This window comes from Cervus elaphus, chromosome 5 (assembly GCF_910594005.1).
Source record: "Cervus elaphus chromosome 5, mCerEla1.1, whole genome shotgun sequence".
Classification (NCBI taxonomy): domain Eukaryota; kingdom Metazoa; phylum Chordata; class Mammalia; order Artiodactyla; family Cervidae; genus Cervus; species Cervus elaphus.
The window spans coordinates 120,172,552-120,187,610 of NC_057819.1; the positions used below are offsets into that span (position 1 = coordinate 120,172,552).

The 15,059-nt window shown below is 38.8% G+C and overlaps 1 protein-coding gene across 2 annotated transcripts in view; it reads left to right on the plus strand.

Annotated features, from left to right (window-relative positions):
* The window catches only part of DDX42 (DEAD-box helicase 42), a 35,031-nt gene that overhangs the window by 16,098 nt on the left and 3,874 nt on the right, over nucleotides 1-15,059 (plus strand). Inside the window, exons 4-15 of one of the 2 annotated variants that reach the window (XM_043905009.1) lie at nucleotides 346-407; nucleotides 1,740-1,776; nucleotides 2,617-2,766; nucleotides 6,007-6,111; nucleotides 7,579-7,698; nucleotides 8,756-8,932; nucleotides 9,479-9,607; nucleotides 10,498-10,597; nucleotides 11,194-11,241; nucleotides 11,746-11,843; nucleotides 12,989-13,265; nucleotides 14,019-14,245. In XM_043905009.1, coding sequence (XP_043760944.1) covers nucleotides 346-407; nucleotides 1,740-1,776; nucleotides 2,617-2,766; nucleotides 6,007-6,111; nucleotides 7,579-7,698; nucleotides 8,756-8,932; nucleotides 9,479-9,607; nucleotides 10,498-10,597; nucleotides 11,194-11,241; nucleotides 11,746-11,843; nucleotides 12,989-13,265; nucleotides 14,019-14,245 — 1,530 coding nt within the window. The remainder of the gene's footprint in view (nucleotides 1-345; nucleotides 408-1,739; nucleotides 1,777-2,616; nucleotides 2,767-6,006; nucleotides 6,112-7,578; nucleotides 7,699-8,755; nucleotides 8,933-9,478; nucleotides 9,608-10,497; nucleotides 10,598-11,193; nucleotides 11,242-11,745; nucleotides 11,844-12,988; nucleotides 13,266-14,018; nucleotides 14,246-15,059) is intronic. The other variant, XM_043905010.1, reaches the window with a different exon arrangement.

Here is a 15,059-nt window from a genome sequence, read left to right on the forward strand (position 1 = left end):
CAGATACAGAGATCTGCATTTTTTACTAGCCCCTTTGGTAATTATATCATTAACTCTTTTAAAAAAAAAAGTGATCAATCAAGCATTTTTGCTAGTTTGTCCACACATGGTATATTTGCAGATAAAAACTATGGAATCTGCATATATAGTCAAGTTTTTAGAACATGGGTATTTCTCTCTAAAATAATAGTTGTCAAAAAACAATTTGATTGCATCAAAGTGCAGTTGTCAAAATGCATAGCTAAAACTATGATGGTGCTTGTTTGAATCTAAAAATTCTTTATAAAGAAATTTTCCTTTCAGTGTTTTTGGTTGGTGATTCCATACGGCCTTTTGTTTCATTAGGATCAGGCGGCTAGAGACATGAAGAGGCTTGAAGAAAAGGACAAGGAAAGAAAAAACGTAAAGTAAGTTGTTTTCTTCTCCTTCAGAAAGGTTACATGAAAATTGCTACATTATTGCAAAGCCTGTTCCCCCAAAGTTTATAAAGTAAAATTCAACTACACAAATGTCCTGACTTAAAGTTATTACCTTAAATAATATTTCTGTAGGTAATAGAGATGACTGCATTTGCAGTAATTTTGGTATTCTTTAGCATTCTTTTTGGTATTCAACTGTAAATAGTTTTTAGTAACCACAAGAGTGAATTATACAGGGAAGCAAGAGAGCATCATTACTAGTTTGGGTTCATTTTTCTGAGTTTTGTCCCCATAACTAATATAGGTTTATGCGTATGTGATTGATTTTTAAGATGTAACAGTAATTAAATACAAAAAACTATGTATATTATTAATAAATCATAAAACCTGATTTGAGGGTGACATGCTTTAGCAACTAGTCAGAGCTTGAAATACTTTGTTTTCTAGGAAAGAGAATTCTCCTCTTTCCCTTGCTGAATATACTTTTCTTACGGCTTTTGCTACCAAGCCCAGGAAGGCGGTTGGACTTTTCCCTCTGCTCGGCAGTCAGTGCTCAGCCCCTCCCTGAGGTTCCTGTGCCAGGGGGAGGGTCTGCCCTCTCTTGGGGGCTTATTGTGTGTTGTGTCCCCTTCCAGCTGCCCTCCACTGGTGGTGTTGCTTGCCTTAGGAGTAGCAAGTGCTCTAGGGTAGGCAGAAAGTCTGATTAAAAAGCAGTGGTTGTGGGAATTAAGCAACTATACTTTTCATAGTTCCTGAGAGATGCAAGTGGTGAAGGTCCACTTCTCCACGTGAACTGTTATAGTTCCAGATTTTAAAAAGAGTTGATGTAGTTTTTCTCTCTGTCCCTGAGGATTTTGGCTGAATGCAGTTACTCAGAGCTAAAAACTCTGGGGCACAGTAAGACAGTTGTGACCATCTTTAGTGTATACAAAATGCAGGTGTTCTTCTTGTTTCTGTTTTTTAATACAAAGTCCTTTTCACAACTGCATTGTGTTTGTTGTGTGGGATATACAAGGCTAGGGCCCGTGGGTATCTCTCTTCACAAGTTTTTACTCCCTATATTCTTGTTAGGATTGATATATTTGATGATTCTGGGGGTACCATATCGTCCCATTCAAAAGAAATGCAAACTGCAGCTTATGGTGTGAAATCAGACATACATGGTGGATGGATGGCTTCCAGTGTGCTTACTGCTGCTTTGTTACTGTTAGTGTTGAGAGTTCCTGTCCTGTATGGAATTCAACACTAATGTGCTATAAGTATGGAGCTGGGTATGTGGAACATTTGCAGGGAAGTTTGTTTCTCCGCTTGTTTTTCCAGGGGTATTCGAGATGACATTGAAGAGGAAGATGACCAAGTGAGTTCCTATGCAGTATTTCTATCTTTTACTTTCACCCCACAAAGTCTGTCCTGGGGACAAGCTAGAACTTGTCTTCACTGAAATGGCCATTCCTGATGTTCAGCAGGGAATGTCATTTGATTTGCTCCTTTTCTACCTGTGTGACCAGTTGGTAATATAAAGATTCATGTGGCTTTCCCCTGTGTTGAAGATGGAAATTTTGGTCAAGTACGATATCAAAAACAAAGATGAGCTTTACTCAGCGTGATTTTTTTTTAATCCAAAATTAATGTTTATTCGGATAAATCAAGAAGTAGAATAGTGTGGGATCTACAGACAACCTCTAGTAACACCTAACTTTGACCTGTTTCTAAGGGTTCTGTTTGTGATTCTTGTGTTTCAAGATGAAACATTGGTTAAATGACAGTCCTTTAGTGTCTTTTTTCCCCATTCAGTTGTGGGATGGAGAGAAGGGACCCAGAGTGAGCCCTTTCTAGGTTGGTGACCCTTCTCATCAGTGTCAGCTTCCAGACTTGGATGGTAAAGCCACAGCATGTGTTCCGCAGCTCTCAGCAGGGTAGGTAGGAGACACCCCACCCCAGGAAGGCTGTGGAACTGACAGTTTTATAAGTCTTCTGTTAAGCAAGCTAAATCACTTTATGATAGTAACTGTCTCATTTCCTCTGATTGTCCCTCTGAATACTGCTATTGTTAAAGGAATCATTGCTAGTAAGAGTCTTGTCTTACTGGGTAGGTATGTAAATTGTGCAGTCATCTGGTATGCTGTGCGCACTAATTACAGAAGCAAAAATGTTCTGTTATCCTTGGGTATGATTATGATCTTGTGCTTTCCTGCAGGAAGCTTATTTTCGGTACATGGCAGAGAATCCAACTGCTGGTGTGGTTCAAGAGGAGGAGGAAGATAATTTGGAATATGATAGTGATGGGAATCCAATTGCACCTTCCAAAAAAATCATTGATCCTCTTCCTCCCATTGATCATTCAGAGGTACGGTATTTCTTGCTGAATTTGACTCTTCTCTGAAGCTGATGTGGTTTTCTTCAGCTTTAATATTTAGGTTTTCCCAGTATCAGAGTACTCCTCTGATTCGTACGCTTTATTATGTCATGGGAATATTTCTTTGGGATTTTGTCATATTTGCCAAGTGATTGAATCAGAAGGTGACTGAATAGTTGAGAATTTGTAGCCTGTACTATTCAAGGTACAGCTGAGTCTCTTGCTCACATTCAGTTTTAGGTGAATTTTTTTCAAGCAATTGTGCTTGTTTTCCATACCATCACTTACCATCTTCCTTTCACTGTGGGTCCCTGGGCCTGCATTTGCTTTTTAATTGCTGTAAATCTTTACTGTTTCTCCCAGATCTGGGGCAGATGAAAGGCTGTTCTTACATCAGGAAAAGGAAATGAGGATATCAGTGTACTCACTTGGGGGAAAAAAATCAGTATTTCATCCAGGTTAAATATCAGACTAGAGCTTGCATACCCTAGTGATTCTAGATCTAGAGCAGTGGTTTTCAAAGTGTCGTCCAAGGACACCTAGAAGGATCTTTTCATGGAGTCTACAGAGTCAAAAGAATTTTCATGGTAATGCTAAGATTATTTGTCCTCTTCACTGCATCAGCATTTGCAGTGATGACTAAAAGCAATGCTGACACATTAGCCTGAAACGGGACAGTGGTATCAGTTGTTCCAGTAGTCACTGCCTTCTTCCCCGTGTGACTGTTACAGTACCAAAAGTAAAAGCCAGCTTCACTTAAGAATATCCTTGATGAAGCAATAACGGTTATTTATTTAATCTTGACTCTTACATTACTCTTATATTCCATGTAACAAAATGGGAAAGGGTAGGTAAACATTTGTATTGCATGCCAAGATATGACAGTTGTCTCACAGAAAGACACTTAGGTGTTCAAGTTGTGAACTGAGCTAGCTGCTTTTTTTCATAGAATACCATTTTCACTTGAGAAAATGAACGATACATCAAGGAAAACAGAAGTGTCTCTTGTCAGTGATAGAAACTCAAGTTTTCAGGCAGAAATTAGGATTTGGGAAACTGAATTCATCACAGTGAGCTTGATAGCTTCCTCCCTTCCAAGTACTGACCAGGCCCGACCCTGCTGAGCTTCCAAGATCAGACGAAATTGGGTGCTTTCAGGGTGGTGGCTACAGGTGACAGCTTTCTATCTATTGATAATCAGCCATGAAATGTGTATTTTTTTAGTTACGTAGTGAAATGTTTTGGATGATCTTCAAGCCATCTCAGTGAACCAGTATTTTCAGAGAGCCAGTGCATGATGTTACAGAATCGTGTGTGAGTAAAGGGCCCATTCAAAGTGCAGGATAGACCCATGAATTATAGTGTGACAAAATGTGAAAGTTCGTCTATATGATTTTGGATTACACAATGAAAATAACCTTTAAGAAATGTGCACCTGTCAAGGTTGAGTGTAGTGTCAAGAGTAAAAGTCCACTAGCATCTGAAAAGGTTATTAATAAATACTCTTTTCCCTTTTCCAACTACGTATCTTTGGGAGGCCAGGTTTTCTTCCTTGGCTTTAATCAGAACAACACATTGCAACAATCTGAATGCAATAGGAAATACAAGATTTGGAAAAATGTGAAGCAGTATTATAAAATAAAGTTATCTTTGAAAATTGAAGTCACTCAGTCGTGTCCGACTCTTTGTGACCCCATGGACTGTAGCCTATCAGGCTTCTCCATCCTTGGGATTTTCCAGGCAAGAATACTGGAGTGGGTTGCCATTTCGTTCTCCAGGAGATCTTCCCAACCCAGGGATTGAACCTGGGTCTCCCACATTGTAGGCAGATGCTTTACCGTCTGAGCCACCAGGGAAGTCAGAGTTCATCTTTATTAAAACATATGTGTTAAAGTGTCATGGGGTTTGTTATTTTAGCATGAATTATAAATTTAAAATTTTTCTTATTTTTAATACAGTAAATAACACTAGATATAACCATTTTTAAAATGAAATCTCATTGTATTTTTGTTAAGTGTAAAGGGTACCTTAGACCAAAAAGTTTGAGAGCTACTGGTCTAGACTAGAGTGTGGGTTATATTCAGTTTTTTAAATTTTCCTTTTGTGCAGCTGTTACCACTTAAGGAATTGGCATTTTACATGTGGCAAATGAAGCTACATAAATGAAACCTATCTAGGAGGCTGCATCTGTGATAAAGAGTGAAAATATAATAAGGGAAAAAACACAAGTATTTGAAATAGTTGTCTAATAAAATATTTGAGATACTTGACAGAGTACTCAAGCTTCATCCTGCCTGGAGTGTATCCCATAGTTGTCCTAATGTAATGAAAAGTCTGCCAGGAGAGACCAGAAATGAAGAAAGAATACCCTTTCTTCACAGTCCTTTTGTTTTTTCCTCTTGTTTGGAAACCAAAAAAAAAGTGTGTGTGTAAAAAAAACTTAGATATTTGTAGATTTTTGTGAATAAAGACAAAAACTGTTACCCTCATGGAGCTTCTGTTTTGATAAGAGAACTGAAGAAAAGGGCTTGGTGCAGCATTGTGGGGAGCATAATAAAAGGTCCTGTTAATAATGCTAAAGGAGAGCTTAGTTCTTTCTCTTTGTTGATAGTACCATAGAACGATAATTAATTTTAAGCTGTATCTAGAATTATGAAATTTTTGACCACCTATCAAAGGCTTAAGTTCTCCTTAAAAAATAAATAGATTTATTGTAGACATACCATGTCAGAAGGAGAATCATTTAGCCAGATTCGTATGTGGCAATATGCTAGTGCTTTGTATTCTTAGTACAGTAAGCTATGAGAGGAGTAGCAGAAATGACTTCTTCCCTCTTTGGAATTGGAAATGCTCAACAGTACATTTTTTTTAAAGTTAACATAAACATTTCCATGTTTTTAAAAAGAATGGAACTCCTTAGAAATATTATCAGAGGCCTAGATCTAGGTGAACAGCTTACCGCAAAGCATATTAAATGTTACAGGGTGGAATATCTAAGTCCTTTGGCATTAGAGATTCTTTAGTCTGCATCAAGGCTGTTCAAACAGGAATGGGAAAAAGTTCTGGTTGTACTTTCAGGATTTGTGTCATGAATAAGTGAATTCCTTTTTTCTTTCTAGCTGGTTATGGCTTTACTTGTATAGTATTTGTGAAAGGTGATTTTGCATTAAAATCAAACTTACAGGATTGAATCTTGAATTCTAGACTAACTTTGAATAATTGGACCTGCAGATTGACTATCCACCATTTGAGAAAAATTTTTACAATGAACATGAAGAGATAACCAACCTCACCCCACAGCAGCTAATAGATCTCCGGCATAAGCTCAACCTCCGGGTAAGTCAGCTATTAAGGCAGAGATTCATATTAATGCTAATTAGTCCAGGATTAGTAGTATTGTTTATCCATACTGAAATAATCTTGAATTTCTTCTCCAACAGTCCCTGAACTGTCTTTGATAGAGTAATAATTATACCCCTTGGACTCTTGTGTCTTGATTTTATTGTTTTAGTTTTATAGCTATTTTAGGATAGGATTTTTTTTATTTGATACATACACATGAGTGCTATATATGTATATGTTCAGTCAACTTTGTGTAGTTTTTTTTAACTGTGTGTTGTGTTGGAACAATAGGTCATATGACCTTAAAACTAATCAGTAAGTGTTTCTGATTGCCATGAGAGCAGTGTGCTATTAGGAACTGTGTTGGGTGGGCTAAAGGCAAGTGGTCCCCATCTTTAGGAAGAGGAGACAAGATTAACTGATGTGAACAATATGGGAAGTCTTAAATATTTCAGGATTAAGATGCACTTGCTTTTCACATTATATACAGCACAGTTTTTTAATTAGATGAAATTAACAACTTCACGAAATACGCATGCACTAATATCAGAATAATAGTTTTAAACTGTCCACTAAAAAGCTTTGGTTGTACATCGGCCACATTTGTTTAAGGTGCTGCTAGACGTTAAGTGAAACACACAGGTAGTAAAATGATGTCTGCTCTGGTGTGGACAGCTTTCTGGCCGTGCCAATTGCTACATGATGTTTGAACTTGTTTCGTGAGGGGTCGGTGGTTGAGTGGTTTTATGTGTGTGTGTGTGTACATACTTGTCTGTTTTCTAAGAAGTACCCCTTTAAAAAAAGCTTTTAAGTGAAACGCTGATTGGAAATATCAGCATCACCCCAGAAGCCTTGAAAGCTTAGCACTGCTGGAGTCAGCATGGAGGTGGAGGCCCATTCCTCACCTGGGTGCAGTTCAGACAGTCGGACGTTTGGCAGTGTCTGCGTCAGCACTAAGCAGGACGCTGGCTCCTCAGGCCCAACTGAGGTTGGAGACAGTAGGTAATAGCTTTATAACCAGTGGGTTATAGGTGTGTCTGGATTGGGAGCTCATTTGCACTCTATTTCAAGAGTAAATTTTATTTTTTCTACCACTTGGTTACTAGTTATACACATGGAAAAAATATATTGACTTTTTCCAGTCTTTTGAACATGACTTTTTAAAATTTTTTTATGAGAAAATTAATTGTGATTGAAGAGATTTCAAGGCCCATAATCATTTAAAATAACGTGACCATTATTTCAGAAATATTTATTTTGGAATTTTTTCAATGTGAGATTTAGGTCCATTATTATTTGAATTTTACCTTTTCACACATTGTAAGCTATTAGGTATAGACTTAGGTTTTTACTCTTCATATTCCAACTAAACACTGGAGAGCTACAGGTAAATATTGTTGACCTTCTAGTGCTATTTATTTTGAAGTACAAGTCATTCTTGCAAGTCGTCTTTATCTCTAGGTTTCTGGTGCTGCACCTCCTAGACCAGGAAGTAGTTTTGCTCATTTTGGGTTTGATGAACAACTTATGCACCAGATTCGGAAATCTGAGTACACACAGCCCACTCCAATACAGTGCCAGGTAAGTAAATATGGGTCACAAAGAGTTGTACATAACTGAACTGAAGTAAATATAATGAAAGAAAAATGAAGTAGAATGACATTGTGATCTTTTTTTTTTAAACTGACAAAACAATAAAACACTTTAATACAGAACTGTATTGACATGGATAGAACTTTTGAAGCCTTTAAAAATTAAAAAAAAAAAAAAAAAGCAGAAATGAATATTTTACCAGTCTTAAGGTATTGACTGCTATCACCTTCTGAGGTGGACCACATTCTGTCCGTGCAATATGAATCTCTGTAAATAAACTGCTTTCACTTCACCATGGCTCACTTTTGAATTCTCTGTGCAAAAACCAAGGGCCCTCACTTGGTGACCCATCTTAGGAACTCAGCTGAGACCTAGGACATGAGATGGTCTTCTCCCCTTCATCACTTTTCTTTGATTATAAAAATGCAGCCCACTCTGTTGGGGCAGAGCCCTGTTATCTGACCACTGTCTCTTTCACTAGTGTGCTGTGTTAATAAATCTACTTCTTACCTATTTTTAACAGTTGCTAAAGGACTAAGTGTTCTTTTGTTTCTGATAAATGTCTTGAAAATACGATCTGAAGAAAACTGTTCATTAAGCCTAAACTAAACAAAGGTTTGTGTGTGGAGAAATTTAGCACTGTCAGTTAAGAGGATTCCTTTGTCCATGGCCTGAAACTTCTCATTTATAACTGAAAGTAATAGCTTCTGTTTCCCATTTATAAATGGATTTTATTCTTTTCCACACAGTTCAGTATGTGGATGAGACATTCTATACCTTCATGGTGAGGGGGGACAAATTTTTTTTAAATTTTAGCAGTGATAATGTTTCCTACAAATGAAGTTTATGGGAATCCAGATGTTTCATTCTTTTTTTTCCCCCAGGTATTTCTTGTTATTCCATAACCAATGTGCATAGCCTAGGACATTTTTGTCCCATTGAAAATAAATGTCATTGTTAGTCATCTGTCCTTTCTCAGAGTTGCCTTCAGTTCATCTTTAAAATTGAAAGTTTAGAGTGGATATTACTTCTCTTTTTCCTCTAGGGTGTACCTGTGGCATTAAGTGGTAGAGACATGATTGGTATTGCCAAAACAGGCAGTGGGAAAACTGCAGCCTTTATCTGGCCCATGTTGATTCATATAATGGACCAGAAAGAATTGGAACCAGGTGATGGACCAATTGCAGTGATTGTGTGTCCCACTAGGGAGCTCTGCCAGCAGGTATGTGCTTTATGTAGAGTGCCCCGTTGCATATATCAACTAATGAGGACTAATCAACTGGGTAGAACCACCAGGAAACTTTTTTTTTTTTTTAATGTGTGAAATACACAAAATTTATTACTTTAACCATTTCTAAGTGTACAGTTCAGTGACATTAAGTAGATTCACATTGTTGTGCTCTCAGGAAACTTCTGGAAAATATTACATGTTATGTATTTTCTATATAACCAATTGATTTGGGAACTGTATTGTAAGCTCCCAGTGTTTTCCTCCTAGGTTACTTCATTTTGTTCGGTGAAAGGCAATAACAGGGTCAGGAAGAGAAGTGAAAAAGAATAATCACAACAAGATTTTAGATAGCCTGTTAAGATGTGATAATGGTACCCTGTTCATTTTCTTTATGAATAAAATTGTGTTTGTATGTTCTAGTTTTTTATTTTCTATTGACATCACATTTTGTGTGTTTTTCATAACTCCTTTTTGCACTGCAGCTGAGGTTAGTGTCACAGAGGTATGTGTTCATATGTCATTATGTTGCCTTTGTAGATCCATGCGGAATGTAAGCGGTTTGGGAAAGCATACAATCTTCGATCAGTGGCTGTGTATGGAGGAGGGAGCATGTGGGAACAGGCCAAGGCCCTTCAGGAAGGGGCAGAGATTGTTGTTTGTACACCAGTAAGTATGTCTTGGGTTTAAATAGCTTATCAGCCTTTCTCGGTATGGAAAAAATGTCAGTTGTTGGAGGGCATTTCCCCTGAAATGTGGTAAAGCAGGGTTGAGAATACTCTGAGGCAGTGATAGCTTGTGGCTTTGGTTTAATTTTGGTTGCTAGACTAAAATAGCAGTCTAGTAAGATTCTTTATATGCTACAAATTTCTGTCTGCATCAGTTTTTCTTAACACTGTCATGGAAAATGGGCCCATGCTTATGAAGAGCCTAAGTTCAGAGTATGGTCAAAACTGCCTTGAAGATTGTAGTTTAAACATTAAGACCCGTCAGTAAGGCTTTAACTTTGGTCATTTCAGAAAGCCTCACAAAAAATAGTTCTCACCATCTTTCTACAGTTTAAATCACAATTAATGTAAAGGAGGAACCCAGTGAGTTTTCAGATTTTCTGTTCTTTTGAGTGCCGTAGTGCATGAAATCCAAGGCTGTCAGACTAGTGTATATTGCAGTCTGAAACTGGAGTGTTACCATTTTTGCCAGGAGCAGAACTCTAGAAAATTCTTGTAAATACATTTAATTAAACAGCCCTCAACATTGGCAGGTTTCCCTGTGGGATCCACCAGCCAAGGATTGAAAATATTCAGGGGGGGAAAAAGTCAAGAAAGCAAACTGGAATTTTCAGTATGTTGGCAACTGTTTATGTAACATTTACATTGTGTGTTATAAGTAATGAAGAGATGGTTTAAAATATACAGGAGGGTGTGCATAGGTTCTGTGTGCAAATACTGCTTAATTTTGTTTAAGGGACTTGAGCTTCCTCACGGGGCATGAACCTGGAACCAGTGTCCAGCAGATACTGGGATGGCTTGACTTAACTGTTATTTTTCTGGCTCTCATAGGGTCGACTGATTGATCACGTGAAGAAGAAAGCTACCAACCTTCAGAGAGTCTCCTACCTTGTGTTTGATGAAGCAGATCGAATGTTTGACATGGGGTTTGGTATGCTTTGAATATTAGATTCTTCTGTCTGTCTCAATGACACTAGTTTTTTCCATGTCTTTCTAGATTTAATTTTTTCTCTGTGTGAGAAGCTAAAAATACTTCTGGGTAGGGTTGGACCCGTAGAGATAGAGCTAAGACTTTAGCTATTTTTAGGAGTTCTTTCAGGAAAAGTATGTTAGGCTTAACTGGGTTGAGGACGTTTGAAAGTGCCTGTGAATATAGGGAGAATATTCTAGGCTTTATTTTTATTCATCTGCCTTTGATTGTGGAGGTCAAGGTCTGTGTTATTTGGGAGGTAGGTGTCATATCCTTCAAGGCCTTTGTGTTCCTGTCCTCCTTGACTTAACCAGTTGTGTGAAAATTGTGAATAACTGTCTTTGTTGATTGGAACACCACTGAGCCTAACCCAGCTAGGTGTTGGGCTAAGTGTTTCTGAGTTTCACGCTGAGTGACAAGTCTGGGAGTTCCAGACCTTCCTTAATTCTTACAATGTCTTTATAGAAAGATTTTTGCTATTAGTAAAATGATTTTCCAGGTATCCCAAACTGTCATGCAGAGTTATGATACTGATTTTATTCTTCTATTTCTTCCAGAGTACCAGGTGCGGTCCATAGCAAGTCATGTCCGTCCTGACAGACAGAGTATGTATGAAGCAGTTTCCTTAAGCCACATTTGTACTCAGAATAAACACCTATTTATTTTATAACTCACAGTTATGGCAGTAAAAATAATCATGTTTGTAATGGTGAGGAACCATAAAGGGGAAGATAATGACAGTTTATCTGAGCTAGACAGGACCTTAGAGATCACCAGATAGAACTCACTCATTTTTACAATGATAGTACCAAGACTGAGAATTAAATGACGTGTCACAGTTCATAACGTTTTATCGCTGGCTAGAGGCAATACACAGTGCAGATCTGCTGACTTGAAGTCAATAGCCTTTTTCTGAACCATACTGATAGCAACATCTGCCTTAACTGAAAATGTGTAAAATGATGGTACTTCTTTTTCCTTAGTGAATGAATTTTTAAACTTCAGTGGGCTTTCGTTTTTTAAAAACTGAGCAGTGAATGTCAGTAGGAAGCTTAGTGGGTATTCAAAAAAGAAGTGATACGGTTTCTTTAACACAGTTTACCTTTTAGCTCTCTTATTCAGTGCAACTTTTCGGAAAAAGATTGAAAAGCTGGCCAGAGACATCCTGATTGACCCTATTCGTGTGGTGCAGGGAGATATTGGCGAGGTAAGCCTGAGCAGGGCAGATGGAGTCTCGGTGGGTTATTTTTCACACTGGTGGCATGGATTTCATTTCTCACTATTGAGAGAAGAAACATTACTGGCACTTACAGATGAGGCAACATGTTTCAAATTTGCTTTAAAAGCACAAGGGTTGGGGCAATAGGTGAAATATGTTTGGCAAAATGTTAATAATTGTTGAAGTCTGGTGATGGTTACATGGGAGTTGATTTTGTTCATTTTATTCATTTTGAATGTTAAAATTTTTTCCACAATAAAATGTTTCTTTTAAAAAAATTTATTTTTGGGAAAAAAAGAGCAAGTCTAGTCTGAAAGATGCTGGTCAGTTTGCATGGAAGTAACATCTTCAGTCATTGTGTGAGGTGGCCTGCACAGTGTGGAGCGGGGAGATTTGAAAGGCCTGTTGAATTAAGTTTTTGTTTTCCTCACCTGTACATATGCCCTATGTGGAAAAGTTATCTGAATTGTGATTAGGAAATCAAATAAGGCAGCCTTGAGAATCCCTTAATATGCCTAGTATGCCAGTACAGTTCTGTGCAGTTGGCTTGTGAACATTGGCCACCTTTGATTGCTGAGTGCCTTCTGTGTGTGGGTATGAATTGTACTAGGAGCTCTTACTCTACTGGGAATAATCTGGATAGGCATGTAGAAAAGTATTGCAGAGCATTGGGGCTTAGAGATTATTTAGGTATATGTACACATGTCAGCGGAGGGCTTCCCAGGCGGCACAGTGGTAAAGAAACACGTCTGCCGATGCAGGAGATGCAGGAGATGCGGGTTCAATCTGCGGTTGGGAAGATCCCTTGGAGAAGGAAGTGATAACCCACTGCAGTATTCTTGCCTGGGAAATCCCGAGGACAGAGGAGCCTGGTGGACTACAGTCCATGGTGTCGCAAAGAGTCAGACACAATTGAGCATGCACGCATACACACACATCAGGGGAGGTGGAGAGCACTGTGATTTGAGAAAGGTTGTAAAATTTGAGTTGCACTTGACTTGCTGAAGGAAAGCCCAAGGATACGGGAGATTATTCATGGTTCTTGTAGACGCAGGTGGAAAGTGTGGTGTCCGGTTCTCACTCAGGTGCCCTGTGGCACAGATATTGCCGTCATCTTTTTCATTTCTTTTCAGGCAAATGAAGATGTCACTCAGATTGTGGAGATTCTCCATTCTGGACCTAGTAAATGGAACTGGCTCACCCGGCGTCTAGTGGAGTTTACCTCTTCAGGGAGTGTCCTCCTGTTTGTTACTAAGAAAGCCAACGCTGAAGAGCTGGCCAATAACCTTAAGCAGGAGGGTCATAATCTTGGCCTGCTCCATGGTGACATGGATCAGAGTGAAAGAAACAAGGTTATTTCAGACTTTAAGAAAAAGGACATCCCCGTCCTAGTGGCCACAGATGTTGCAGGTAGGCTATGCATTTCCCCAGTAACCCTTGGTTCCTATGTTGTATGGGTTGCTCCATCTGGCTGTGTAGACCTGTAATACCTGAAGAGGCCAATTGAAGGCACTCTGCTGGCCTGGCTGTCCATGCCCCATGAGGCAGCAGTTCAGAGCATGGTGATCACAGTCTGGAGCTCTGAGTACCACTTCCCACTTAATATTCCTCTCTGAAAAAAAAAAGAATTCCTGCAATTGGAAGACACTTGAGGATGAAACTGTTAACATAGTTACATCGTAGGCTGTGTCCCTGAATATAGTAGATATCTTAGTTTGATTATGTAGTTTGACATATTTCACTCAAGATCAGAAAAAAATTTTGAAGTGTGATTTTTGAGTTTGTTCTGATGAGTTTTAATAGCTACACTTAAAAGCTTGGTATTTTCTCCCAGAAAGGTGATCACTTCTCAGCCTCAAGACACATGTGATGTTGGTTGTGAATTTTTTTTTTCCAACATATTTCTGGTCAAGAGAGAGGCCATGGCAGTTTACTGGTAGTAGAAGATAGATGTCTCTACACACTAAGTTTACCTAGCGTTGTAGGATCTATAATAGTAGCGTTCCTTTTAGAAGGGTGGCTCACATGCCTATATGTCAGCACATCAAACCATGTGCTTTGCTTAGATAAGAGGAATGTAGCTTCTTAGGAGGTAAGCATTTTGGGTAACTTTGGTGTTTTGACTTCTGATAAAGAATAAAAGAATTTGGTTTTTTATTTCAGCCCGTGGTCTGGACATTCCTTCAATTAAGACTGTCATTAACTATGATGTGGCACGAGATATTGACACCCATACTCATAGGATTGGCCGCACAGGACGAGCCGGTGAGAAGGGCGTGGCCTATACCTTGCTGACACCCAAGGACAGCAATTTTGCTGGTGACCTTGTTCGGAACTTGGAAGGAGCCAATCAGCATGTTTCCAAGGAGCTCCTAGATTTGGCCATGCAGGTGAGTGACTGGACACACTTCAGTGAAAAAACTTCAGTATGCCAGAGGCAGGTAACATAGAAATATGACAATAAAGTTGGGTAGGCAGCACTTACAAAGTATAGATTGGTATTGTAGGACATTAAAACTCATCTGATTTGCCTTCTCATTCTCTCAGCAACATACATGTTGAAAAGCTATTCCTTTCTTGTGCTAAAATCTGTCCCTCAAATTTCTTCCTTCTTGCCACATATCACACTTGTGAGCAATTGTACTGTCAAAGTTATTATTCCCCTCACTGCCCTTTACCCCAGTTTTTTCTATTGGGGGCTAAAAATGTATGATGTCTTTTTTAAAAAAGCATTTCACTACTTCTCAGACCTTTGACTACACTGGTGGTTGATCCAAAACTGAGTGAGACATTCTACTAAATTATATCTTGAGTCATCTTGATACGCATATTCCCAAATTGCCAGTATATTTGGGATACATGTTCTGATAGTAGAGACTGCCGTGTTTTTCAGATTCATAGGTCAGCCTGCAGAGCTGTCCACCCATAATGCAGTTGTCCTGTGGTACTCCTGCCCATGCTTCCTGCCCTGGGAGTAAAGGACCAGCATTTGAGGGGAGAGTAGAGTGATGTTTCCTTCCCTCCTGGAGAGCCAGTGCTAAACTGTTTTTGAACCAGATATATTTTGTCTTTGGTGTTTTCCTGTATCTCATTGTGTTTCAGGCTTCCTTTGTTGTCAGACTGATAAGCTTCTCTGATCAGCACCTTGCCACCTTTCCCTCTCCTGGGGAGCCAATCCTAAACTAAGTTTTTGAGCCAGATATA